Source organism: Lepisosteus oculatus, chromosome 5, assembly GCF_040954835.1.
Source record: "Lepisosteus oculatus isolate fLepOcu1 chromosome 5, fLepOcu1.hap2, whole genome shotgun sequence".
NCBI lineage: Eukaryota > Metazoa > Chordata > Actinopteri > Semionotiformes > Lepisosteidae > Lepisosteus > Lepisosteus oculatus.
Window position 1 is genome coordinate 12,887,734 of NC_090700.1, and position 26,572 is coordinate 12,914,305.

At 38.6% G+C, this 26,572-nt stretch overlaps 1 protein-coding gene across 6 annotated transcripts in view; it reads right to left on the minus strand.

The window, feature by feature from the left end:
- The window catches only part of LOC102692673 (stromal interaction molecule 1), a 54,279-nt gene that overhangs the window by 8,714 nt on the left and 18,993 nt on the right, over positions 1-26,572 (minus strand). For all 6 annotated transcript variants that reach the window (XM_015341353.2, XM_015341352.2, XM_006628145.3 and 3 more), the window contains exons 4-11: positions 24,964-25,078; positions 22,790-22,901; positions 22,297-22,412; positions 12,029-12,206; positions 5,271-5,448; positions 2,693-2,860; positions 1,942-2,042; positions 1,448-1,680 (exon numbers count right to left, since the gene is read on the minus strand). In XM_015341353.2, the coding sequence (XP_015196839.2) occupies positions 1,448-1,680; positions 1,942-2,042; positions 2,693-2,860; positions 5,271-5,448; positions 12,029-12,206; positions 22,297-22,412; positions 22,790-22,901; positions 24,964-25,078 (1,201 nt within the window). The remainder of the gene's footprint in view (positions 1-1,447; positions 1,681-1,941; positions 2,043-2,692; positions 2,861-5,270; positions 5,449-12,028; positions 12,207-22,296; positions 22,413-22,789; positions 22,902-24,963; positions 25,079-26,572) is intronic.

The following is a 26,572-nucleotide window of genomic DNA, read 5'->3' on the forward strand; positions in this document are numbered from 1 at the left end:
AGCCTAACAAGTCAATGCAATTGCAGTTAGTCTGGTCTCAGATGAATTAGTGCAGATCACAGTTCATTTTTGATTGGATTAATAGAAAAAATACTTTGAAAACCCCAGTATAAAAGAGCATTGATTGAAAAAAAATAACACTTTTTATTACGCAGCATGACGTGGGACACAAGTGAAATTATAGGTCATCGATGGGTGACATGAATGGAACAACAATTCTGTCGTGTTTTAACGTCATGGAATTTGACTGATACAACTGTGGTATTTTCAATGACCTTTTCAGATCATTAAAAAATTACATTTTAAACACCGTCACACAAAAAGTTACTGTTGTCTTTACGTTTTTGTACACTTGTACCTTTTTATTTTGAGAGAATAAGCATAAATACGAATTCCAAAGTACTTGTTAAAAATGGCAAATAAACTCTGAACATGAAATATTGGGAGTATTTGTTTGCATTTGTTTCACCAGTCATCCATTTCTTCTAGTTAGTAAAAATCTAGAAAACATCTCATGAGACAAACAAGTCACTGCAACATCTATATTCTCAACCTCTTAAACGTGGTCCCGAGATGAAATTCAAAGAGCTCCTGGCAAATTGTCAGACGTGTCTTATACTCCATAAGAGACCTTGGAAAATCTTCAAGAATGTGCCAGGTTGGATAATTCCATAGCTTCTGTTTGAAAGTATCGTGCAGAGCCACAGTGATATTCTTGGCAAATCAAATGTAAAAAAATGTGGCTACTTTTTTTGCATTAGATAGATTAACACAAATTTCAATTGTCATATTTCCTACTGTATTTTGAAGCAACTAAAATGCTAAAATACAATCAGCATACAAATTGTGTTAAGAAATAATTTAATTAGGAAATCTGAAAAAAAATAAAGTACAATAGTACATGAGTATGCAAGAGGGAAAAATGTCTAACACTGTAGCATCTCTGTGGATCTTGCAGTGAAGCTGTTCACCTTCTTCTTCCTCACTTGATCTGCAAAAACTGAACAGACCATACTAGTGCGCACATTTAGAAAGCTGTCAGAGCTGCACAAACGTAAGCCTTCAAACTCAGAGAAAGCCTGTGATATTCAGGATTGTACCGAAGTATTAGAATTATTTTAAAGTCTATAATGAATAATTTATAGAATTCATATGAAGGATGGATGCATGCTCTCTTTATTATGTGAACCTTAACCTGCACATTTTGAAAGGAAACTGCATGCTGTCTAATTAAGTGTCAGTATACTAAAATTTCAAAACATTTATCGAAATAAATTTTTTTAACGAAAAAAACAAACAAACATCCACCTAGGTTTTACATATCAGCTGTGCACACTCTACTTGTTTTTGGAGATAAAGCTGCTCGAGTTTCCAGAGATTTCTCTGCCCTGTTTCTGAGGACCTCGGAACGTCTGGTTTAGACCGGTTTCTACAGGCGATCCCTTACATTGCAGAGTGCCCGGTGACATCATTTCCTCATCCATATCGTCCACATCATCAGTCATGATGAAGTGCTGGGGTGTGGGGCGGCCGCCCATGAAGCTGGGGTCAAGGTTGAGGGCATTGGCCAGAGAGGGTAGTCCAGGGTTATTGACGATGGTGAAGCCCGTCAGGATCTCGATCTGCTGCCAGCGATGCAGTCGCTCCCGGAGAGCGGCCGTGACCTCGCCCAGGGCTTGTCTTGGGACACAGACGGGGAGGACAAAGTGCAGTTATGGTGGCCCGCCAGTGTACAGTATTATGCACTGTATGTGCTTTTCCAGATCTTATTTTTTGAAGAGGGTGAATTCTCATTTTAAAAACCATAAGGCTTGTTCTAATTTGCACAATGAGAAGATTTGCGATTCTAACACCAAAGATCTACTTCAGGTATGATTAATACTTCATATTTTTGCCACTCGCAGTCCTTCAACATCCAAGATAGTATTTTTAAACACTTACTTTGCTGACAGGATTTTGTGATCCACATCATCTAGTGAGGAGCTGTGAGCAACATGGAAGGTCCCAAAGAGTGTATTCCTCTTCTTTTTAATCTTCTCCGCCTTTGAGGAGAGTGTAGAACAGATTATAGCTGTGCAGGTGTCGCTTTAATTTTAAGTTATTTCTTTTTATGCAAAAAATAATTATAAAATATTTGATCTATTAAAATATTGATTTGGCTATTTTTACTGCATTTTAAGGATTATTTGTCTGAAGTATTGCTGAAGGTCTTAAGTATTAGTTTCAGGAATAATCACAGGAAATTCCCAGACCTAATAGCAGGCTCCTTTCAATACTGCATGCTAAGATGTCCATCCTTTATGAAATAAAGACAATTGCTCACACAGTGGCATATCAGCTACTGAATTTAAGATTTTCCTGAAAATACAGTAGAAATACTTTCCCATTTTGGGAAACAGACTCTTTAATATGGTTGGGCAACTCAAAATTCTAAACCACATGAAAGTTGAAAGTGAAAGTTCACAGATGTGCATGTGACACATTCTTCTTCGATTGATCCAGGTATCTGACACCCTTCACATCTGATACAAAGCAAGTACAGCACAAAGTCAGGCAGCTACTGTACAGTACTTCAGAACAATTTTTGCAACATAACCAAAAAATGAATACTTAAATAAATGCCTTAGTCCAAACAATTAAAAACTGACAAGAGCTTCAGCCCGTGATGCCACGATTCAACATAAACACTCACTCCTTCCTTGGCAATGAGTAGCTGTTTCTCAGCATTCTGCTTCTTGATGTTGTAGTACTGCACTTCCACCTCATGAGTGAGCTGTAGCCACTTCTGAAGAGCATCAGGGGGATTCCAGCCAGACCGAGACTCCAGCTCCTTCTCGGCTTTCTTCAAGGCCATACGCACCTACAAAGCACACAGCAAGATAGTCGGGGCACTGCTCACAACATGGAGACACATAACGGGGGGGGACTTGAGAACATACAATTGTACAGTATATGTACATTCTTGTGGGGGACACAAGGTAAGACACAGGACAGGAGTGTGAGAGTACACTACACAGAAAAGGCTAAGAAGTGCAGGTCATGTCATTGTCTATGACTGCTCCCATTGGGTTAAGTATTAATGCAATTAAATAATTAGGGAAAAGAGGTCTTTGCTTCAGGGTGTTTACTGAAAATCACCTGACCTTTGTGAAACTCTTAGTAATACTATTTCTTCCTGTGGAAAAACAAAAGGCAACGACAGAAACTGGTACTAAACGTATCACTTCTGGGTCGCACTATGATAATAATAATGTTTAATTAAATACTAACTAACAAGGATGCTTAAGCAAATGCTGGTAAACCCCACAGAGAACTGTAGTCCTAATATGGAATACATTATGGTTTAACAGCACATTTATCTTTCTTCACATCACTGATATTTCCTACCAGCAGATTTTTCTCCAAACTGGAATAACTCAAGATAAGAAACAAAACACTGAAGTATGAAACACTCTGAAAGGGTCCAGTGCACAAGAGGATCTCAGAAGACGGGACTAACTGGGAAGACTGCGTGAACAGGGGATCCAAGAGGCAGTGGCTGTTAATTATTGAAAGATGTTGAATTAAGTAGAGAGAGGAAGTCATCCCGCACGCTGGTGAAAATCACTGAGGGACTTTCCTCTCCAAAATCAGACCAGTTCCAAATCACTGAGATTGTCTCCATTCTGCAGTCATGTGTGTTAGTGCCCATGTTGTGACCTATTTACGTCATTCAGTTCTTGTGCTGGAGTCTTAGTGCTGTTTTAGTTTGTCTGTGCAGCTCAGACAGAAGTACTTACTCACCCATCCTAGATTCATAATTGCACAAGTAGTTCTGGAAAAGTAATAGGAGTTATTGTTACCTGGGCTATGAAAACGACTGATATGCTGATATCAAAGGCCTAGAGCCAGGTCACTAGCTAATGAAGCTGTCACAAACTGTAACTTCTGATTTCTCTCCATTGACTACCAGCTCATTACAAGGGTGGTTTTAAGCTCTATTCTTGAATAAATGCTTAAATTTCCAGAGAAATTAAATCTGTTAGACTTTTTAATTAACCTTTCCCACTCTGTTTCACAGACGGACTGAAAAAATTGCTTAAGTCTTCTTATGATCTATATTAACCGTATTTCTATGCACTGTATAATATGAATACCTGATAAATACTGAAAACTGATAATCAAGGATATATAAAAGACACTAGAAAAGACTTTCATCTGTACTGTAGATCAAAAATGTCATTTAACAAACCTAGACCATGTATCACGTAATACAAAGAAACCATTTTTATCATTGAATGTAGAAGTGTGTTTGTTCTCTTTGTCCACATAAAGAAACTATAAACACTGAAAGTTTTCAGACAAGTAAAAGAAAATTAAGCTCTACAGCTTCAGTGAGGTTTCCTATTCAAAGCAACTAATTGATATCAAACAATTAAGGATTAAAAAAGGCTTGGGAATATGTATCACAAAAACAGAACAAAAGACCTTTCCTGTTTTCCTAATGTGTTCTTCTGTTCCAATTATGAACACATTATGGCATTTTTGACCCCAACATTTCTTTAGGGTTTGTTAGATATATAACTGGAACCTGAACAATCTGGGAAGAGTTTATTCAGCACTTCAATCCTGCATACAAAATAAGGTTCACATAAGATTTTTGTAGGTCTGTGTTGCAATAGTCATACACATTCAATTCTTGGCAACATAAAATTGCTTAGGGGGACACAAATATTTCATAAATGAAAAATTATGTGCGCCTTCTTCGTACATGTCGGGGGCTGACATTATACTCACAGTTTCTTGTCAAGCCACATGCCTGGAATAATTTGGAGAAGCCCAATGTTTTTCTAAACTATTTAGCAGAAAGAGCTGACATCAAATCAAGCCAACACAGTTTTCATTCCACTCTAAACACTACTGCCTTGAGATCCAGCTTCAAAATCCCGCTGATGCTTTAAAGATTTCAGGACAGGAAAAATTGCTACTTCCTTCAAACTTTTCTGAATTAAACTGGAAAAAAAATAACAGTAATATTTGTTATACCACTCAAAAGTTTAGATTTTAGTGCTGTTTGCATGCTAGAAATAAGTTTTCAAAAGGCTTTCAGATGCCAGAATCATGTTGTACCAATATAACACTCCACCACTATCCTGATTGAAAAGCATTGTACATGCCCTCCCTAGATACAAATTTAAGAGCTTTCCCGCCTGACTTCTGAGCTTGCCAATCTGAGCTCTAGATGCACTGCTCTCTTGCCAGGGGTCATACCTCGTCCTCAACGCTCATACCTGTTCAAGCTCTTCCTCGGCGTACTTCTGCCGGCTCAGCTCATTCTCAGTGCCCTCCCTCAGTTCCTTCAGCCTCTGTGCTTCCTGCTTGGCAGAGTTTATCTCATCTCTCAGCTTTTGCTCCAGGTGAACCTTCTCCACCTCCACTGTGCGGTGCTCCTCCTGTGCAATTTGTAACCTGGCCAGAGAAGAAGTGACAGGGACACACAGACAGTGCTCAATACAAACTCCACTAGCAAAGGAAGTGACCAAATTGACTGTCAAAATTATTTATTTTGTGTGTTCTGAGGCAACTTGGAAAGAAATCTCTTGTAATTTCACAATGGCTGAGGACACCTATCTCAATAAAACATATAAGATTCTCTTCAACCATGAGAAGGAACTTAATCTTTTTAGCTAGAAATACAGAAGATTATAAAGGATTTTGTAATTCTGGAACACCAAAGCGGATTGGCCAAGTTAAATCAGCAGCCTTTATCCAAGGTCAACAATCATACAAGAACCCGAGGATACAAGTAGAAATTAAGTTTAGAAGCAAAAAAAACAGGGAATGCTTCTTTGGAAAAAGTATTGCAGGAATCTGGAACAAACTCATTAACCATGTTGTTTGTTGAGAGATACTTTAATTTATGTAGTGGCATTCTAGGATAATTAAGATACTAGCAACCAAATGAGCAACAACTTAACAGACAAGCCTCCTCTAAGCTGCGGGATGTTTAATGTTCCTAGGCTCTTCCAAGTACAGGAAATGCTAGTGCAGGACAGTGCAGTTGAAAGTGCAGGAACTGCTAGTTCTCAAAATAATGGAACACAGAAACAAAATTGCACAGGAAATTCTAGTTCTCGATATAATGGAAAACAGAAACAAATCGGCACACCTTCATAATATCATCCAAAAATTAAAAACGTTACAGTCCTCAAACATACACAGGCCACAGGATATTAGTTACAAGTGTATACTCAGGAAGGAAGTGCCTTCTCATTCTGACCGCACAGAAGATGGCAGACACTGTGTGGCAGTAAAGACCTCTGCAGATAATGAGGGATAAAGACCTCATAACATCAAAGCCAAGCAGGATACAATGGATTATGACCACTGAGCACGTGTTGGGCAGCTGCCTGAAAGATGAATATGAATAGAGAGGGGAATAAAAACGAGGACACGGTGACACAGGATAGTATACCATTTCTGTAAAATCATGGGATTAGGCACAAATGCACTGCACTCTCTCTACTGCGTAACACACTGGACACCCGATACTTGTCACCTCTCATACATTACTATATAAAGAGCCTTGTTCGCTGAAGTTTGGAGAAGCACTCCTGAGAGAGTGAGGCATTCTGTGGTGTCAGACAACCTCGAGCCCACAACTCCATCACGTGTGCAAGTTACAACACTAGTTTCATCCTGGCCGAGCCATCGAGCCTGACAAGTATCTCTTAAGAGTTTGAAGTGCTTTGGTGGGATCATCAAACTTTAAAACATAGTCATAGGCAGTAGCACTTTCACATCTCTCGAAGTTAGACTTTCTTTTTTCATGTTTAAACTCTTGATAAAGAGCATATCATTCCTTTTGTTAAGGCTAAACCACTTGCGGTATTGAATGCTTAAAACATGACATGAAAATGCAAAACAGAACTGAAATGACATGATCTTGAGATAAGTTTAGTTTAGAACAGGGGTCCCCAATCCTGGTTATGGAGGGCTGGCCTGTCTGGGTTTTTAAGTCCAGCTAAACTTCAATCACTTAATTATTTGCTTATCTGGAGTATGTGACAGCATCTCCCAGCTGTCAAATCAGCTGTCAGCTCTTCGTTTAACAAGACTTAGAAAACCTAAAGATAAACTGGCCCCTCCAGGTCTAGGGATGCTAGTTTATAACTTCAGTTTGCGTCTCACTGATGTAAAAAAAAAAACAATTTGTATTCCTGCTTGCACGGACTTTAATTTAAATGTTAAAAACAGCAGCAGTTTTTGTCCTGTTCCTGACAGACACTCAAAGAATAAGATCAAAGCCTGCAAAAGAAAAAGCACAGCAACATGCATTGCTCAAATCAATCCACCAGTGGGCTCTATTTTCACTGAACTCTCTAGACAGTAACCTACTGTAGGACTGACAACTCGGAGGCCCTCTGTAAGGTGATCTGGAGGCTGCTAGTGGAAAATGTTAGCTGCCAGCTATCCGTGCTTAGGCACTCGACCCTGACCCCTGCCATTCACAGGCTCAAGCAGAGAGATAGATATTCTCCGATATCTGGGACTGAGGACAACACTCGTACAGCAACACAGGGTCTCACTGCCTGAAAGGACTGAAAGGAGATTTCCTCAGTGGAGAAGCTGAGATTATATAACACATCCAAAATACTGCTGTATTTCAAGTGCTACCTAAATATAAAAGTATTTATTCTACTCTATTTTACATTTCTGAGAAAACTGGAGATAAAAGCAGGTTTAACAGAAAAATCCCCCCAGTAACTAACCACACACGAGTTTTCATATTATGCAGCCAAAGCATTTTCCACGGAAGTGAAATTAACCAATTTATACTAACCAAAACGATAATGCTTTGTAAGCATTTTTTCAAATATTACCTCAATATTAAAATAAAATGTTGCTTTTTCAAATAAAATGCCTCAAGAATCCACATTTTCTTGGAATAAATGGTCCAATTTCAGAAAGTATAGTCTCTCCTGCATTTCTTATTCTGGTCTTCCAGCTGTTGAAGAGAAAAGCTGAAATGGGACCTGATCTGACGACAGTCCAGGAGGAGCAACAGTTGGCAGGAGTCATCAGGAAGTGCATACCGTGAGCTGCAGGGTAGAATAAAGTGACATTCCTGGGGCAGTGAAGCTACTGCAATGGAGCTCAAAGCACAGACACAGAATTTCTGTACATGGGGATGAAACATTTGTTTCCCCATTTCAAAGAAAGCCTATCACAAATTAGACTCCTTGCAGATAAAAGTGCAACTGTGTATGATAATTTACTTGTGACATCAGTTACTCATTGGGACTGCTTTTACGTGTTGATTGTAAGAGAAGCTAATTATGATGGACAGGTGTCCTGTCCTGGGGGCACCCTGCCTTGCACCCCCTGCTTGAGACAGGCTCCTGCTCCCCCAAGACCTTGAACTGGACGAAGCCATTAGAAAATAGAGAGATGGAAGCGAATTAATTGGAATTCATTTCCTCTGTCTTTGAAATGCAGCAACCACTTGTGTGACATGTGTCAGCCATTATGCACCAGTAGACCCAATACACAGCAGATTTGGAAAGATGAGAATTTACTTCACTAACTGAATTAAGGGAGAAATTCAGGGCGGACATGCTGTGCAAGCGTTGAGTGTAATTATGCAGGGAGATAGCACACAACATCCCCACTCTTATGAATGCTGCTATTGGACCTTTAGTGATCAAGCAGTCAGAACTTCAGCTTAATAACTCACCTGAAGAATGGAACTTCCTATAGTTTAGGGTTCCCAGTGACCATACTAGGTCATATGGCACTATATCTGGCCCAATAGTAGAGTAATTAAAGAGTAACTTCTACTGGTATACCAACACCACTTATACCAGTAACCAGATTTTCCCTGGAGGTCTATCATCCCAGTCCTAACCGGACCAAGCTCTGCTTAGATTCAGAGATGTGAGAGGACCAGGCTAAACGGGCTGCTATCAAGTGCTAGAACGGCATTTATATTCTCTTTCTTTACCGTTACCACCAAAGATATGCAATGGCTTTCTAAAAAGCTCTGAAGTTACATGTTAATTTTAAATTTACAGGTCTGAAGGATGTTAATCAATTGAAACAGCTTGTAAGTGTATGAGAAAGGATGAAAGGGTCCAGTTTTGCAAAGTGATCTAGATCTGTGATGAGCTTAGAAGAAAAAAAATTGGGAAAAAAAAGTACTTGATAATCGGCCAACAGCACTATGACTGATTACGTCACACAATGTGTTTGGTGTATACTAATCTACAATTCATTCAAAGAAAAGTGAGGAACTATCGGAGCAAGTATAACAAATAAAACAGCAACATTACTTAAGGTTTTGTATACAGTATATCACACCATCTACATGGGCATTGTCACAGAAATAAAGCTAAGACTTATGTCAGAATCCTATTTAAAAACTATCTTTGCAATATTATTTCCTACATATATTGTTCTTCTTCAATCTGTTGAATGACCAATGTTGGTTGACGTATTAGAGGCGATTTCAAATTAATCACTTATTAAAGGATTTCAGTAGGTTGAATTGAGACTTCCGTTCCTCTAACCCCTTTTTTCCACAAGGTCTTACGTTTACCAACCACGAATTTACCAGCCCCAAGGGTTTTCAGGAATGTAGCCCTCGTGGTTGGCAAGGAATTAATACACTTGTTTTGCTCTCTTTACACTTCCCCTTCTTCCACATGAGAGAGCTCTCCGGCAAAGCAGAGTACTACAGTATATCCACGCAGTCCTGGTTGCAAATCTGTCAGCTGGAATTTCATTTTGCCTTCCCAATAAAAATGTAAAATGTTAATGCAAATACGACAACACTTTTTCCAGGGAACACTTTACACAGTAAGTAATAGTCTAATTTTTCTTAATAAAACTGGAACTTCAATCCTGATTAAAATATTAATGAACTGTTCAAACTAAATTGCCAATAAATGTGCTAGTTGTGTGTGGGTGTGTGAAGAATTGGCACTTGTCCCCAAATATTTAGTCACAGAAACATTAATAAAGGTGTTCTGACCTTGCGGTGTATTTGGGTGTACCATTATACTTAGGGTTTGCCCAAGTTTCAATTTTTTAAGACTTCTTCCTCTAAATGTTTTCCTATACTCTTCTCTTGCTATTTGTTTGAAAACTATGTTTTATCATTGGGGGCTATTTTTCCCCCAATGATACTGTCCCCCCCAACTAGTGCTGTTGGGGGACAGCACAGCAGCCTCACAAAGTTCTACCCTTTTGCATGAAAAAGATGCTAGAAAAGCACTCAGCCAGTTATTTCAAATAGCCTAATAACTATAAAGGCCCCATCCACTGAAAATCAAAATGAAGAACTGTAATTCCCATTCATTGTTGAATGGAATTAGCTGTGTTTCTCCCTTGTCCGGCAGTGCAGGATTGGGACCAAGATTTTTGATCTGTCTTCAACAGGCTGAGTGCCCTGGCAGCAAAACATACTTTCCACTCCTAGCCTTCCTACTGCAAAGCCAGTGTAGCAACCACAGTTACAGCCCAGCGCTCCAGCGTTCTGCAGGTCACTCAAGTGAAGAGCAACGAACAGCTGACAGAAAGGCATTAAGAGTAAATGAGAGCACAGGTTTCTATAGAGATGTTGGAGTACAAGACAGCAATAACTCTTCACTCTGCTGTTAAAAATGAATATGTTTCATATGTACTGCAACGTATATCGCACTGAAAAAAAACAATTGTGTGACTTGTAAAAGTAATGTTCAGCACCTGAACTAATTTAGGTCAGCTGTAGCAAAAGAGGTGAATACTTATGGAATTAACATTTGGTAGGATGGTAGGATTTTCTAAACATTTAACTTCCTTCACCCAAGACATTTTTCAAGTTGAGTATTCAAGTTTTGATTTAAAAAACTGATTTATGATTTAACAAAATAAGTCATTGTTGGAAGGGAGTGAACTTCAACTTCCTCAACAGCCTATATATGGGGAACATATCACTGAGGATATGCAAAGCTGAAGAGGCAGTGAGGCCTTGAACACTTGTTTTATGACAACAGTTAGCTAAGAAACTGCCAAAGCATTCTCTTAAACCATGACAACTAACCGTAAATGGGGATAGTTTGTAGCTTCCTGTAAGAACAACATAACTTTTAATTTTAGACTTGACAAACTGTTTCCTAGATGCAAACTAAAAACTTCTCCTATTGTAATACGTAGAGAGGAAGCAAGATGCCTAATTTAGAAAATCGTATCAGAAAGTGAGAGACGTGTTACTGTCGGTCACATTTGGCATGTTTCCATTTCAGGATTCAAGTGAAAAGCAAGCTTCTGTTACCTTGAAAACATGCCTACACTACAGAGAACACTCCCTTTGTGTGGGAAGATGGACTACGTTTATCACCGTCATCCGTTTCAGTGGAAAGATTATTATTGCAGGAAAACAAAGAAGCAGGGCTTTGTGAAATAAAAAAACAACAAGATCCTAACCCAGACAAAGAGAGGAATCCTAACAAGAGCACTGTAGTCCAGACAAGGAAAGAAGGGTGTCGATGACAAGTATACCTGAGATGGATACAATTTAAAAGCAAAGAGGTTCTCGCATTGGGAAGATAAAAGCATACTGATTATAAAAGTGATCATTCCAGTTTCAAAACTTCCATATTCCTTTTCCATTTGGAAAAAATCATATTTAATTGGTGAAAGCACTGCTTTCAAAAACTTGAAGAACATATACCCGTCTCTCTTGAAAGACCACTGACCACAGAGATTCAGTTTGCTTTTACTAAGGTGTGCTACTTACAGCCTAAATTCAATCTGTAAACTAGCAGCGCAGGGTATATCATACGAGCATTCCCAACGTCAAATTTACCACAAGCCTGTCTTGCCCACAAACAGCTGAAAAATGCAGTCTTGCTGTGATTTTAAAGGAGAAGCTGTAATCACAGATTTACCTTCACTTCAAGGAAAGAGGATCCTTCCCAGTTGGACAAAAATCAATTTACTTTGTTTTAATTATACAGTCATTCCCCAGTAGTCCTCAGCTCTCTCCCTTAGGACCCAACAGACTCACTTTTGCTGTAAGTCATGCAGGCTCTGCTCTGCTCTCTGTAGTCCCTCCAGATCCTTCATCATCTTCTTCATGTGGTCCTTGGAGTAGCGGTTCTGGATGTAAGCAAACCAGCAACCACCCATCCCGATGACAATGGATACCACCAGCATGAAATCCTTTAGGTGGTTGTGTCGGTTCACTGGGAGGGGGGGGGGGAGAAGACAGCAAATGGGTTAACGGCATCAGAGGTATGGGAAACACACAGTGCCAAGAAGGCAAGTTACTGGTGTGATGAGAGATGGCTAGAAAGCTAGAAGGTCTGGTTCATTGTAGTATGCTGTTGAATTGTATCACTGTTTTTTTTTTAAATTAAACCTAGCATAAATAAATAAGAAAATAAATGAAATCTTGATTTAACAACCAAAGTGGCAGAAAAATGTCACCTTTTAATACAATATGAAAAAGTTGGATTTAGTTGGCTTGAAAGATCAAAATTTTGTGCAATTGGAATGTACCCTCTTATTTTTCTTAGGTCAACTTACATTACATGATTGCTTTGCTAGTTCCCCTAACTCAGGAAAGCCATTATAAAGTGAAAATCAATGCAACACACTCTCTCCGTGTTGTACATCCTGTATGATTATTCAAGTCCTCTCAGCATCCACTAAGGTCTTTCCAACAGAGTCACACACAGGCCACTGCTGCTCCACACTCCCAGATAGAGACAGATTAGCACCATCTATTTCCGTCTGATACCCGCCTGGTAAAGACCCGTAATCACTAAGCATTCAGCTGAGAGAAATGTGACATTTACATGAGTCCCCAAGAATCCCATCTGATTTTCTGTTCAGTGTACACTACATGGTGAAAGCAAGCGTTTCCCTGCAAGTACCACAGCCTGGAGATGATGCCCTATAGGCAGAAGCACAGGAGAAAGATGCTATTATGAATTAATCCATGGAACATTGGGGCAGAATAGTGGCAAAATAATGAGTAGCAGAACCCAAAAAAAAACAAAAGGTCACACCCATTTCAGAGAAACTGGCTCATTCTTGAATATTTGATGTTCTATTACTTTTCTTTCTGAAACTCAGTGATAATTAACTCAACATCAGCCAAAAGTTGACCATATGACTAAAAACTCAATTTGCACGACAAAAGAAAGTTTGTTGTTCAACCAATTCGGTTAGCTGAAACTACAAAAGATTTCGTGCCTCAGCCAGTGATATAAACAATCACAGATTTTTATTATTAGCAATAAAACAAAAGAAATACAGCTCTGTATACACTGCCAGTAACAAAAAAAAATTCACAAACAGAGAAGATGAAGTGAAGATGACAGGCTATGCTGGCATTTAGTGGCAATTCTGTACAGCCAAAGTTTGATGTGTGTTACTAGGTGTGCTGTGATTTGTTGGTCTGCCATATAGTTTAAGGGGATCTAGACTAGTATAGTGTTTATAAAATATGTTAATCGCCAACCTCTACTCTAGACAAATGAGGTCTGTAGCTTTCTGGCCTCCTTAAAGCAAGGATATATTACTTTACAAACTGTGCTGTAGTCACACTAATTTGTAGAGGTTATGACAGTGACAATGTATGTAATATAATTAAGAATATTTTAATTCCTGGTCTATCCTACACTCTTCTCTTTGGACTCACAGAACAGGACAACACAATTCCTGCAAGTATCCCACATGTCTAGCAGAGTTGTGATCAAGTGATGTCAAAGGAAATCTCTATGAAGATTTATGGCCAACCTGATCCAATGGATGAATATAATCTTATAAAAATGTGCACATTCCCAGAAAATGCATATAAGAATTTGTCAAATGTTTTGTGACTTCTGCAGATTCCTCAGCCTTTTATATTTTTCTTATGAGAGAAACTCACATAAGAAGAAATAATCCCAATGCTTGCTTGCCAGTAAGTTATTAATTTACTGTTTATTTCCTGCAGAGAGCCTGTGCAAAATCAATGGGACAGGCCTGGCAAAGAAAAGTTTTTAAAAACCTTTTACTGCTGCAAAAGGAGTTAATGTTCTTGCAATGGAGAGACAATTGGGCAGAGAAAGTCAGCGCTGCAGAAAGGAAAGCCAAGAACACAAACACATTAGCTCAGCTAAGACTAACACTTGTCCTTCTACGAGAGCACTTGTATAGAAAGAGTTTTAAGCATCTACTAATATATCAGCTTGATCCCTGCTAGGCATCATTTACAGAATCTCAAAGTCACTTGAACATGACAAATCCAGGGGACACAAAACTGCTGGTCTCTTTTCAACATCTCTCTAAAAAAATAAATGTATTACATGCACTGCTTGGGCATTGCTGTACTCTCAGCTAAAGACATGAAATGGTCAGGATGTTTTCAACGCCATTTGAGATAGGTTGACAAAAGTGGTGATGAAATTCATCCATAAGCTCCACCCTATTAAATGGCTTTGACACAGAGTAACATGCTGTACTTTTTCTCAGCAATAAATAATAAACCATCATCCACAAATGAAGGGGAACATCCAATTCTGACAGCTTAGTCCTGTGCAGTATACGGGGCCTTACTCACAAGGTTGATATTTAATAATTATGATTCACAAGGCTAAAATATATGGACCACAGCTGCAGAGTTTCTGAAGGACAAATGGGAGAGCTGCATATTTTGGGGGGTGACTTTGGAAAGGCTCTATATGAGCACTTTTAAGTGGAATATCCACTGTGCTACACCTTCTGCAGCACTCTTACAATGTGCAACTAAGCAATGCTTTTTGACTCTTGACAGCTGTGAGTCTCATAAGCTACTGCACTGGTAGCCTTTTGACCTACAGTAGGTGTGCTCAGAAAACTAGATAAACCCATATCGGACGGACATTGCCAAGATACAATACCTCACACTAATAGCATTACTATTCTGTTTCTAGTCAGTGGTGTTTCTCCTACTTCCTCTATACATGGAAAAAACTAATAAAAAAAGACTAAAATGCACTGCCACCAATGCATCTAACAATGTTTTAAGAAACATATCTGCCCGACATCACTTGTTTTTGGCAATTTTAATTCCAGGCTCAACTGCTTCTGTGCTATAATACACCATTACTCCTACAGTTTCTTCCACCCCGCAGTTTTCTCAATAATAAAAAAACTCACATTTACACTGAGTCACAAATTCAGAACATTTCACAGCACATTGAAGAGGGATCTACTTAGGAGAAAGCATTAGTGGCACTTTTTAGAAAAAAGACAAGACTCTTAAGCAAACACAAGACAAAGAAAAGGTTATTTCAAGGCTAGGTCTTTGTTAGTATCTTGATACTCTTAGAAGCTCAATAAGCAATAGAAACAGAGCTAAGTGCAGCCACAGTCAACACAGGGCAAAGTGATTCTTTAGGAAATTTACATATTAAATCCTGTCTCAGCTTACAGAAAACACTCAGTCCTTGTAACCTGTTCAATCACAATATATCTCTTTGGCAGAGTTGTATGGGTCATCTGTCTCTGGAAAGCGGATAACATTCTATTATTACATGAAAACAGAATGAATGGTTATGATAAGGCTCATGCTAGACGTGGTGTTTGCTCTTTTGCTATTAATTTTTGCAGTAAGAAAAACCATCCAATGAAGAGTATGCTTTTAGAGAAACAGCCTTAAATGAATTATAGCGGGGATGAATAGAATAGATATTTTCTCAAAATGCACTGGAAAACATATGCAAACACCTGTAAACAACCCGTTCTATACTATAAACTGTATTAATTTATAGTGTGCAGATTTAAAGAGTACTTCAAATTATTACCACATCTGTCTTAATTTTACGTGTCCAAAAATCCTGCTGTAATTTAAAGTCCAAGACATGGGCTGAATGAAAAAAAAGTCATTTAAAGTCTGATTTTGAAAGGTGTTTGATCTCTACAGAAAAAAGCAAATAAAATATTGTATTTAAGTAAAATAAAAAAGGTTAAGTAGATGTGATATATTACCATAAACAGCAAAAGCACACATAAGCACACATGTACTTTGCCCTAATGCTTGCTAAGGCTGCTCCAAGGGACAATATTTACAGAATAATTAGTAAAACATTAAAGGAATTGTAAGTTGCATAGACATTTCTATTTCTAGAAATAAAGAACAGGTCACAGCAAATGTGCACTCTGGAATGAACTGTGGGGATACTACAATATCACTGCATTTGTACTGATACATAGAAACCAATCCAGCATTGTATGATCCTAAGGCAAACATATTGTCAGTATATCTAAAACAATCAAAGAACCATTCAAAAAGCCATTTCAATGTAATTACAACTACAGTGGTGCTCTTCATCTTCATTAAACCCACATCATGTATGAAAATATAAATATATAAACTGTATATAATATACTATAGAAAATACCCTAGCACTCTTAATACATTTAAACATTTACATATTCAAAACATTTAAATATCACCCTGCAACTCACATCTGGCAGCCCACAGAAGCTAAGCAGGTCTGAGCCTGGTCAGTACCTGGATGGGAGACTTCCTGGGGAGTTAAGAACGCTGCTGGAAGAGTTGTTAGTGAGACCAGTAGGAGGTGCTCAACTTGCAGTCTGGGTGGTACCTAATAGCCCAGTATAGTGATGGGTGAAAATATACCGCAAAAAAATGTGCCATTCTTTGGATTAGACGTAAAACTGAGGTCCTCTTCGTGGTCATTAAAAATCCCAAGGTGTTTCTCAAAAAGAGGCAATTTCCTATTGGCCTATGCCAGTAATGGCCTCCTAAAATTCCCCATCTATGCAATGGCTTCATTAATCTGCTGTCATTAATCATGGTGTGTGGTTAATGTACTGGTGCACTGGCTGCTGTCACATCATCCAGGCGAGAGCCACACACTGGTGGTGGTGGAGGGGAGTCCCCATTACCAGTGAAGCACTTTGAGTGGAGTGTCAATATAAATGTAAGGAATTATTATTAAATAGTATCCAAAACTAAAACTCTTAACATGAGATGTAAGTTTAACCAAAACAGTTTATTTAAAATACAATCAAATCTGCAGAGAAATGTCGGAACTTTGTGTAAAAAAAGGCTAAAAAAACTTTTGTTAATAAGGATGGTTCCAGTTTTTAAACCCTATGTAAAGCCTAAAATCAACTGAAGATAAAATGAGGATTAGAAAACGACTGATAAATGTCAAATTAAAAGCCCCCATAAACTTTAAAGTCCATTAATTCTGGTAGTACTAATAAACTAGACATGCAAAAAAACAATGAAGCTTAGCTCTGTAATTACCACAATGCATGTTGTACTTTGGGTTTGTTTCACTTTAATTACATTTTGCTGAAAGTTATCAATCCTCAATTTTTCGGCATTTAAAAGTAAATAGAGCTTAGTATTTCTCTTTGATGTGCAAGATAGAGGCAGTCCAGCTTTCTAAACACAAAAATGGAGTGGATAGTCTTTAATAACTTTAATATAATAATTATGAGATTATAGATTATATTGATATATAGGCACTGATGAGATTCCAGGATATCTATGCAGTCTGCTAGTAAACTTGAAACCAAATGGCTATCTTTCATTTGTGGTCGTAATCCTTTGTCATCATACTATAACAAAACATTGTATATGATAGCTAACAAATCAGAATCCCCTTTTTTTGTTTTCAAAGGTGGTACAGAAACATCATCTAAGAAAGGCATAATATAAAGTACTGTACATTCACAATTGAGCATTGTACTGGATGTCCTGAAACAATGTTCCTGAACAATTCACTCCTGTCTCCTTTAGTAAGACCCATTTGCTTTCTCTCCACAGCTGTCATAACCAGCCTGTGCACCTACTCCTCTGCTTCCAAAGGCCAGACAGATCTCAGTCTTAGATATCCTAGAAGTGGGCACATTTGACAGCTGGGACTCTTAACTCCACAGACACACAAAGCAACATGCCAGGACCAGACTCAGCTCCCACCTCTATCATTTCACCTTCCTCTGTGTTTCTAATAGCAACACACTCCCTCAGATCAACCCTGCATAGCTCTGGAGCCCAGCCAAGCGCTAGTCTTCTAAGGCTGTTTCGCCTAGGAAGATAGCTTCCTGTGGAGAGAGAGATCCAGAGCTTGCTCTTCATTTCACTGACCATCTTTCCCCACAGGTAAAAACACTGCACTTTCCACAGTAATGCAGTAATTTTAACACCTGAACTTTTGTTTTTACCACTCTATGAGTATCCAAGCATTTCTGCCCTTTTAATTTTGTTAAAAGGAGTATTTTTTCACTTCGGTTTCCCTTCCTAGCTTCTAGAACGCAGAGCTGCTGGTTTTGAGTTTTTTCCGACTGATTGTTAAGCCTGGATCATTTCTGAGAGGAAAAAAAAAATTAAAATGGGTTTAAGTTTCCAGCTTCAGTACACAGAACAGAACTCCATCATTAGAAAACTTCACTGGCAAGCTTAAAAAAAATGTACTGTAATAGTACTCCCCACCACATGTCATGGCAATCAACTTTCGTCAGAACTGAAAGTTTTGTTGGAATAGTTACCATGGCAGATAATTTAAACAAATACGCTATACAATCACTAAAAAGACACACGATAACCCAGTTGTGAAAAAAGCAGGTCACTAAATTAAATAAGCCACACCCCTTATCCATACAACATAATGCTTTCCAATGAAAAACATCAAGCCTACATACAATAAATGTTTGGTTAAGGATACTCCCATACTGCAACTGAAATCTCATTTTTCATTTAAAATATTCTCAAATAATTAAGATTGTCCCATAACTCATTACCACCATTGCTAGAAGAAAAGCTAAATGTAAGAGCATTTTATCTTTAAAACAAAATGCAACAGCCTCTTGTTTTTAATCACTGAATGACATGGAAGTCTATTTTAAAGGCAAAACTCCTACAACAGATAACACCTGTGTTGGGTCTTCACAAACTAGCTTCTGGAAGCCCTTGGACAGCCTGTTTGTGACCCCTGCTGTAGAAGACAGGAGACTTAATTTATTAACAGGCTGTTTCTAGTTTCCTTCAGACACTGCAAATCAAGACAGTCACCACTGAAAAATAAAGGACTTAGTATCAAGCTAAAAAGAGCTTTTTGCTTATAATTCTTTGATAGTTAATAAAGAATTTCTTGACCATAAGTTCATGTGTACTTGCATCTTAAGCCAGGAAAAATCCTGGAATGCAGTAATGTCAAGAGTTGCCTGGTCAACACTGGGAAACTACGTACAGAGTGGAATAGACAGAAGATAAGTGGGATTGTAAGTTAAAATATACTACATAAATCAAATGTGTGTATTTAAGTCCGGAGTAACTTTCCTGTGCAGGATTTGAAACTAAAAATACCCGCCTACATAATGCCAAGAGGTTTAAAACATGAAACATCCTGAAAATGCAGAAATACAGTGATTTGCAATTTCAAAGATACAACAGAAGGTGAGCAAAAGGCATATAACAAGCCTGTAACTCAATGTCGCAGGCATTTTGTGAACAAAATTTCAAACACAGTTAAATTAATTTAAATGAACCTATAGTGCAAAAGGGTAAAGCTGTGATTTGACAGATGGTATGGAGTTGCAGGCATAATATCATTGGTTCCACATCTGAAAATACTTAATTTGCAAGGTACTGGATTTATAGAAGGGCACTCAAAATATACAACATTGTCAGTCAATTTGTATAATGGTTCACTATAGGGCGTGGCTGTTATTATACTTAACAGATGTGGTGCCAATGGGTACTTATGTAGTTCATGAAGTCCCACTGAAACACTGGACTATTCAGTTCTTAGGGCAAAGTTCTCTGACTGTTGAAATAAGTATGCTTAAGTATGAAATAAGCTATGGCACTACAGCTGAATGATAGGGTTAAGCAACGCATCTCTAAAGACCTTCAATATTTTTTAAAGACCCTTTAAATACGTCCTAAAGAACTGCAAATTCTCAATATACAAGAAAATACACTACCATATAGAATGTCTTTGTAGTATCTTCTCTGCTGGGCTGTAATGCTAAAGAAGCAATCATGCTAAATGTGACTGGACCACATTTCCGCAAAGTTTGGCAATGGGGACATATTAAGTGGCATCCGAGATAATCCTTGTTCTTAATGGTTTAAATTAGCTGTGCTTTCCCATTAAACTGGGCAAATAACTGATGTTAATGAGACATACTTTTTTAGATCCTGCTGTAAAACCCCAAATGAGATAGCAAGCCCATCAGGTACTTTTAACTAAGAAAGGGCAAAGCAATAAAAAACTGAAAACGCACATTCTGGAAATTAATGCCTTTTATGTGTATTTCAGACTATGTAGGTGGCGATGAGAGTAATTTCTTAAATCTTAGCATCACAGCTGGGAAATCAGCTGTTATCTTGAATGAACATGACAACACATGGTGGAAAATGAGGCCATTTGGCCATTTGGCCACTTTTGGGTGTTTAGTAGCTAAGTGAATCTCAAATTGTGTCCAGCCATTTCTTTATAGAACCCAGAGTTTAGACCTCCATAACCGGGCTGGCTGGTTCTTTTCTCTACAGAAACATTTCCTATTAGTGATCCTAATATAATACCCTTTTAGTTTCAAATTATGATCACTGTGCACATCTGTATGGCATACAGTACACTAAGTATAATGATAGCAGATGCACCAAAGCTGTTGCTAGATGTTTTCTTTCAAGCGCATTAAAATAAAGTCACAGTGCTCCTCAACTGATCTTTAGTGTTTCACCTAATATTCAAGTAAGTGTTTCAGGTAAGACTACGAAGTCAGCAGGTCAAATAAAATAGTTGACTTGTGTTGACTCCTCTTTGATAAAAGAGAAGAAACTGGGCTTGAGGTCTTTACCTGCATTTGTGAACTTAAAAATGCCTCACTGCTTGGTAATACATTTACTGTAAGTGTGGCTTTTATGGAGTTTTATGGATAAAGATTTCACTGTAGGAAGAGACCAGCATAAAACACTTCTGAACACAGATGTCAATGTCCTCAATGGGAAACTAAAACCATAACTGGGGAAATGAGATTTCCTGCAGAGAATAACTACAATCTGGAAAGAAAAAGGATCAAAATCTTATGAAGCCTAAAAACATTTCACAGTCAATTGAGTGCATCACACAGAAAAACAGAAAAATACATTCTATATTTTACATTTAGTAAAATCATGCCAAACCACATTTTGATCAAATCACAAACAGTTCTGTTAGAGCAAGATGTCCCTCCAACTTTTTTACCCCCCAACCCCCAAACACAGATTCTCAATACTTAGCAAACAGACAGTCATCTACAGGAACACAAGCTTTCTTCATTAGTTGAGACAAATAAAACTGCTCCAAGTCAGCTTTGCTTTAAACGGTTCTTTTAATTTTGGTCCCAGTGGGTTCTTCACAACCAGGGGGCACAAGTTTAAGGAACAATGAACAGTTTATTTTCTGTTCTGAAGGAGATCATGTTGAACGTAAAAGGAAATAGTGTTCACAGTGCGTCTTCTGTTTTAACAGATTTAATATTGCCTGATTTTAAGGCAGTTATTTTATATCCTCGTTGACATTCAAAAAATGTTAAATAATACATCTTAAATTATGAGCCATAAATCGACGTACTCAAAACATTTAACTTCCAATAACTCTGACCAGCTTTATCTTAAAAATGTATATATGCAATAAAAATGTTTTAACAACAAATTTATGCTGTTATGGTTTGGGGATATTAAATGACGTTATGTTTAATTTCATGGTGTAATAAAGGTTAACATACAAATTGGACTTTAATCTGTATTTCTTAGCCAATGAGGAAAAAATAAATCAAAGCTACTTTAACTTCAGCCTTAAGCTTATTAGGCAGCAGGACTCAATTTTATGGTATCTGGTGCCCACTTTATAGGGCTTTTATGAAGTTACTTGATTTACTCTTCCTTTAAGCTCAACCCAATGAGACCGTGACCATTCTAAGGAATCTTATTTGGCAAGAAAACAGAGGTGGAGTGCCCTTGTTAGGGTATTTAGAATATAACAGTTAAATTGTTCCATTAAAATGAAATCAAAAGTCTGATTGTGGTATTACACCAATAGCATACATTAAAAATATTCCAGAGCTCCAATGTTTATGGTGTTGTAATTAACAGAAATCCACACTGAAGTTAAGCTTTAAAACTTTTTTGTATTACTGGCTGAATTGTGAATTCCCCTGTGAATTCTGCAGAGTAAAGATGAGAACTCCGTTAACCTGGGCGTTCAGGAAATGCAAATAAAGACTGTTCCCAGCACAAATCTCCATTCCACCCCCAGCGCTACCCAGAAGCACACTCACTCATCGGTGCTCCAAACAGCACAGTGTCCAGGGCCTTCAGCTGGAGCTTCTGCACATGACTGCGATCCTGGATCTTCAGCACGGAGCCTGTCAGAGTAGCGTTCTTCATAGCCAGCCTGAGAAGCGTATAAATAGGTTTACATGGCTGTACGAGTAAGACACAGACCTTTGACTGTGCAAAGTTTGCAATTGAAATCGTTGCATTTCAGATCGTGCCAGTACACAACATGTTAAGCACAGAAAACTTAGATATATCATGTTTTATGTGTCAAAGTATGGGAGTTTAATCTGAGGCTGGAATTCCAGCATGCGTTTCCTTTCATCTGACCAAGTCTACTATACTAGTATACGAAGTCTTGAAAACAAACAAATATTTAGTGCACGGCATCAATAATGAAATCAATGCAAAATCTACGTGAAAGCACTAAGATGCGCATTCAAGCATTCAAGCATTTTGTGAAGAACATAACTAGGACAACTGACAGCAACTCACCGGGGCATGGCACTGCCATTGAGCAAAAGCTTTCTGAAGGCCTCCTCATACTGCGGCAACTCCACATAGGTGATGAGCCACTCCACCACCTCGTCCACAGTCCAGTTATACACTGCAAAACACAAGGGGCCATGCAAACACTGAGCCCTGCAGCTCTTGTGCATGTGTACATAACAGTTTTCACTCACTAGATCACCAGAAATCTCAGGAGAGCAAAGGAACAACAGTTTAAAAGGCTATAGAACAATGCGGCACTGAGATGTAGGTTTTAGTGTTTCAAATAACAAAACAAACAATAATATAGCATTTAAAAAAAAATCTGGAACATTTTCCCATGTTTTCAGATAGAAAACAATATCAATCAAAATTAATACTGTACCGTCTCTTTTAAGAGTGAAACATTCTTACAGCATGAATTCATTCAACATGATTCTAGATCTACACCACACTCAGTGGAATGAAATAGGCTGGGTTGATCTGAAAGAGCTATGTAGTCCGATTTTAATGTAATATTGGGTCACTTGGGCACACTGCCTGGTTGTGGTGAAGTGTCATTTCCCTGCGGTGAAGCCTCAGCCCAGCCCAGAGGAGAGCTGCACTGCAGTGAGCAGCAGGGCCAGACTGGTGGGGCACAGAGGCAGCTCCCAGGACACAGCTCTCCCATCACAGATGCACTGCTCTGCTCTGAGTCACAATGGAGCAGGAACTCAATCTAGTGCTTTTTTCCCCCAGGAAAAGATATTTCAGTAGATGATGATGAAATGCAAACGTTGCTCGGCAAACATGATCCAAATCAGCATGGTGCACCTAAACATCCTGTGGCGTCCTTCTTACTCATCTGTAATATGGTAATAGGGTCACCATTAAGGACTGGGTATTAATTTGCTTTGCAGATCCGACTCTTAAGACTTAACAATCCACCCTGGAGACAAACAAATCAGGCGCTGGTGTGGGAAAGCCAGCCAAAACCCTAAAACAGTTGCCTGCTGAGATACATGGAATTGGAGTACAGGATGTCACACTCAAGTGGTGCCCTGGAGAAGTGAGGTGTGGAAAAAAATCCCCAATAGTTGGCGCAAGTAGTGTTGTCGTTCACATCACAGGCCATGCAGTCAATACAGTGATGAGAGCAAATGCTACAGATGTTTAAAAACAGACTTTGCATTGACTCCTTTAAATTGTACAGCTCTATCTGCTTGTGAGCAGAACCCACAGCAACCCTGCCCGTACACTCAAACCCTAATGGTACAGAGGTACTGAGCACAACAGAAGAGTAAGTTATGGGAAACAGAACATAATGCAATAAAAGTTCAGGTGGGTAGCTGCGTCAGCATGCGTAGGCTGCAAAGGAACAAGTAATAGGTTTATTCCATGCTGAAAAAAAGAAGAAAGAGAACACAACGTTTCGGCCGTGGAGCCTTCTTCAGGTGTGAGCCTGACTTTTGCTCACACCTGAAGAAGGCTCCCCGGCCGAAACGTTGTGTTCTCTTTCTTCTTTTTTTCAGCATGGAATAAACCTATTACTTGTTCCATAATGCAATAAAGTACATCACTGGCATCATGAATGTATCAAATGGCAGACAGCTGTGATCGGTGAATCGCCAGGAAGGCCAAACGGGGGTGGCGCTCACAGTTCCCGCCAGTACCATCACGTGAGCTTCAAAAGTAGACCTCGTATGAGCTCAGAATGGAATGGGAAAAGTGGCTTACAAAAAAGTGTAACCTGATCTACTTGTCATAACTAAGTCCTTTTCCATTCCAAGACTTAAAATAATAAAAGAATCGATGCCATGGAATACCACTTATACCACTTACAGTTGGAAATAAAGCTAAGTGTCTGCTGTAACAAAACTCCACAAGTGTATGGACTGTGCTGCCTTTCACACTAACAAAATCCAGCTCCCTGTTACTTCCAGTTAAGTGCCATTAGTGGGTCGGGTGGAGATGAGCTCTGGGAATTACCGAAAAGAATGAAAACAGGCGGTCCCATCCTAAATCTGTCTGCTCTTTGACACTCATTCCTGTTAAAAACTAACAGGCTGCAGGAAGCACCTGCTCTGGTTTGAGCCCTAAGTGGATATCTACTCTTTATCTAGAGGGGAAAATGAATCTGGAAACTTATCTTTATGAAGTGACCGCACATGAAAAAGAATGAACCACTTATATATCCTTACCTTCTGAAGCCTTCCAGGAGTTCCAGAGATCCTCAACGCTGATAAACTGGTCCTCTCGGTGGAAGCTGTTGTGCTTGGCCTTAGGATCGTGATAGTTCAGATCTTCTCTCAGGAACTGTGGAGCAGAGGGACATCCATTAGTCAGTGAATCATTGACAACTTCAATCACATTTGTGAAGAAACCAAAAGCTCTGCACAAAAGGCTAGTTCTTGCTCTGCAATGTTGATTTAGTCTTAACAAGGGCAGTCAACCGTACAGCAGAGTCTAGTGCATGTTTCCACAAACAATAAACCAAAACTGGTTCAAGCATGTTTTAATCCTTCTTAGACCATCATTGTATAGTGATAAGTCTCTTCAGGGACCAGAGTCATACTTATCCTTTTTATTTTATATTAGCCTGGCAAGAAAGGGGTCGTGTTCTTATATGGCATGATCATGGTCTTTAACTTCAGTTTAATAAGATACTTTGTGTTGCCTCAGATACTGTGAGCATCAACTAATTGTAAAGTTGAAAGCTAGAAATGACAATGTTTTGCAGACTACAAGCCTTTTTACTTTCCATCACCTCTTACCATCTCCCATACGTAGTGAATCCAAATGTTAACATATTTTTTACATACTTTCATAGACCACTTCAAGTTTGTTTACAGTATCTCTATACTTTCGGTTGTTGTTGGGTAGTTTTTTATATGGAACTGTACTGTGTGCACTTTAATGTCATGTGTAACATAGCTCAGTTTGTGCATACACAATTGTTTACAATATGAAACTGGCCAAAATGGTGTGGACCTTAATAAGCCTAAGAGTCCACAACAGGAAGAAGCCAATCATTTCCTGGCATCAAAAAGGCTGAGAAACTCTGTCCTTTATTACTGGTAAAGGGCAGTGTGAAAATTATGACTATTTAGTAAATAGTTGTTGGTTTCAAAAAAAGTTCTCTCATTTGGCCGTTTGATTATGATAATTTAGGTAAAACAGATCTTTAATGCACCTAATCACATTATATACAACCAGCTGCTAAAAAAAAAAAAAGAAAAATGTGTAGCTTCCCAAGGTTGTGACATAATTCGTATGTGGCTAATTTCTACCATGAATCCTTCCTAAGGCTAGATGAGCTAAACAGACAGCAGTCAAAGCCCTGGCTCGTGAAGTGCAGTCTGTGAGCAGAAAGCTCTGCCCAGCCATGTTCTCATAGCATAAAGACCTGGCTAAGTTTCAACAGACTCCTCCACACACACACTTACCCACTTGTGTGCGTATGGGCAGGTCAGGACCGCAATAATACTGACAAATACAGTACACCGTAGGCTGTTGCTCAATCACCCCATTTTCAATGCAAAACGGAGTAAGAATGACTTGATGCATGAGTATTTGGCTAGTTTTCAATTTCAAATTGTGAAAAAAAAAACATCCATTTAATTACTAAACTTCCAACACCATAATAACTGTTTGGAATACCAGTTTTACAAAAATCCACTGAATAACAAACTGTAACTATATGCTTAGAAATCTACTACAATTTTACAAGAATTAACAAGAGTAAGAGACATAATTTGACTTTAAAAATACTCTAATGCTTAGAAAGTTGTAAAGACTCCTAGGGCTAAA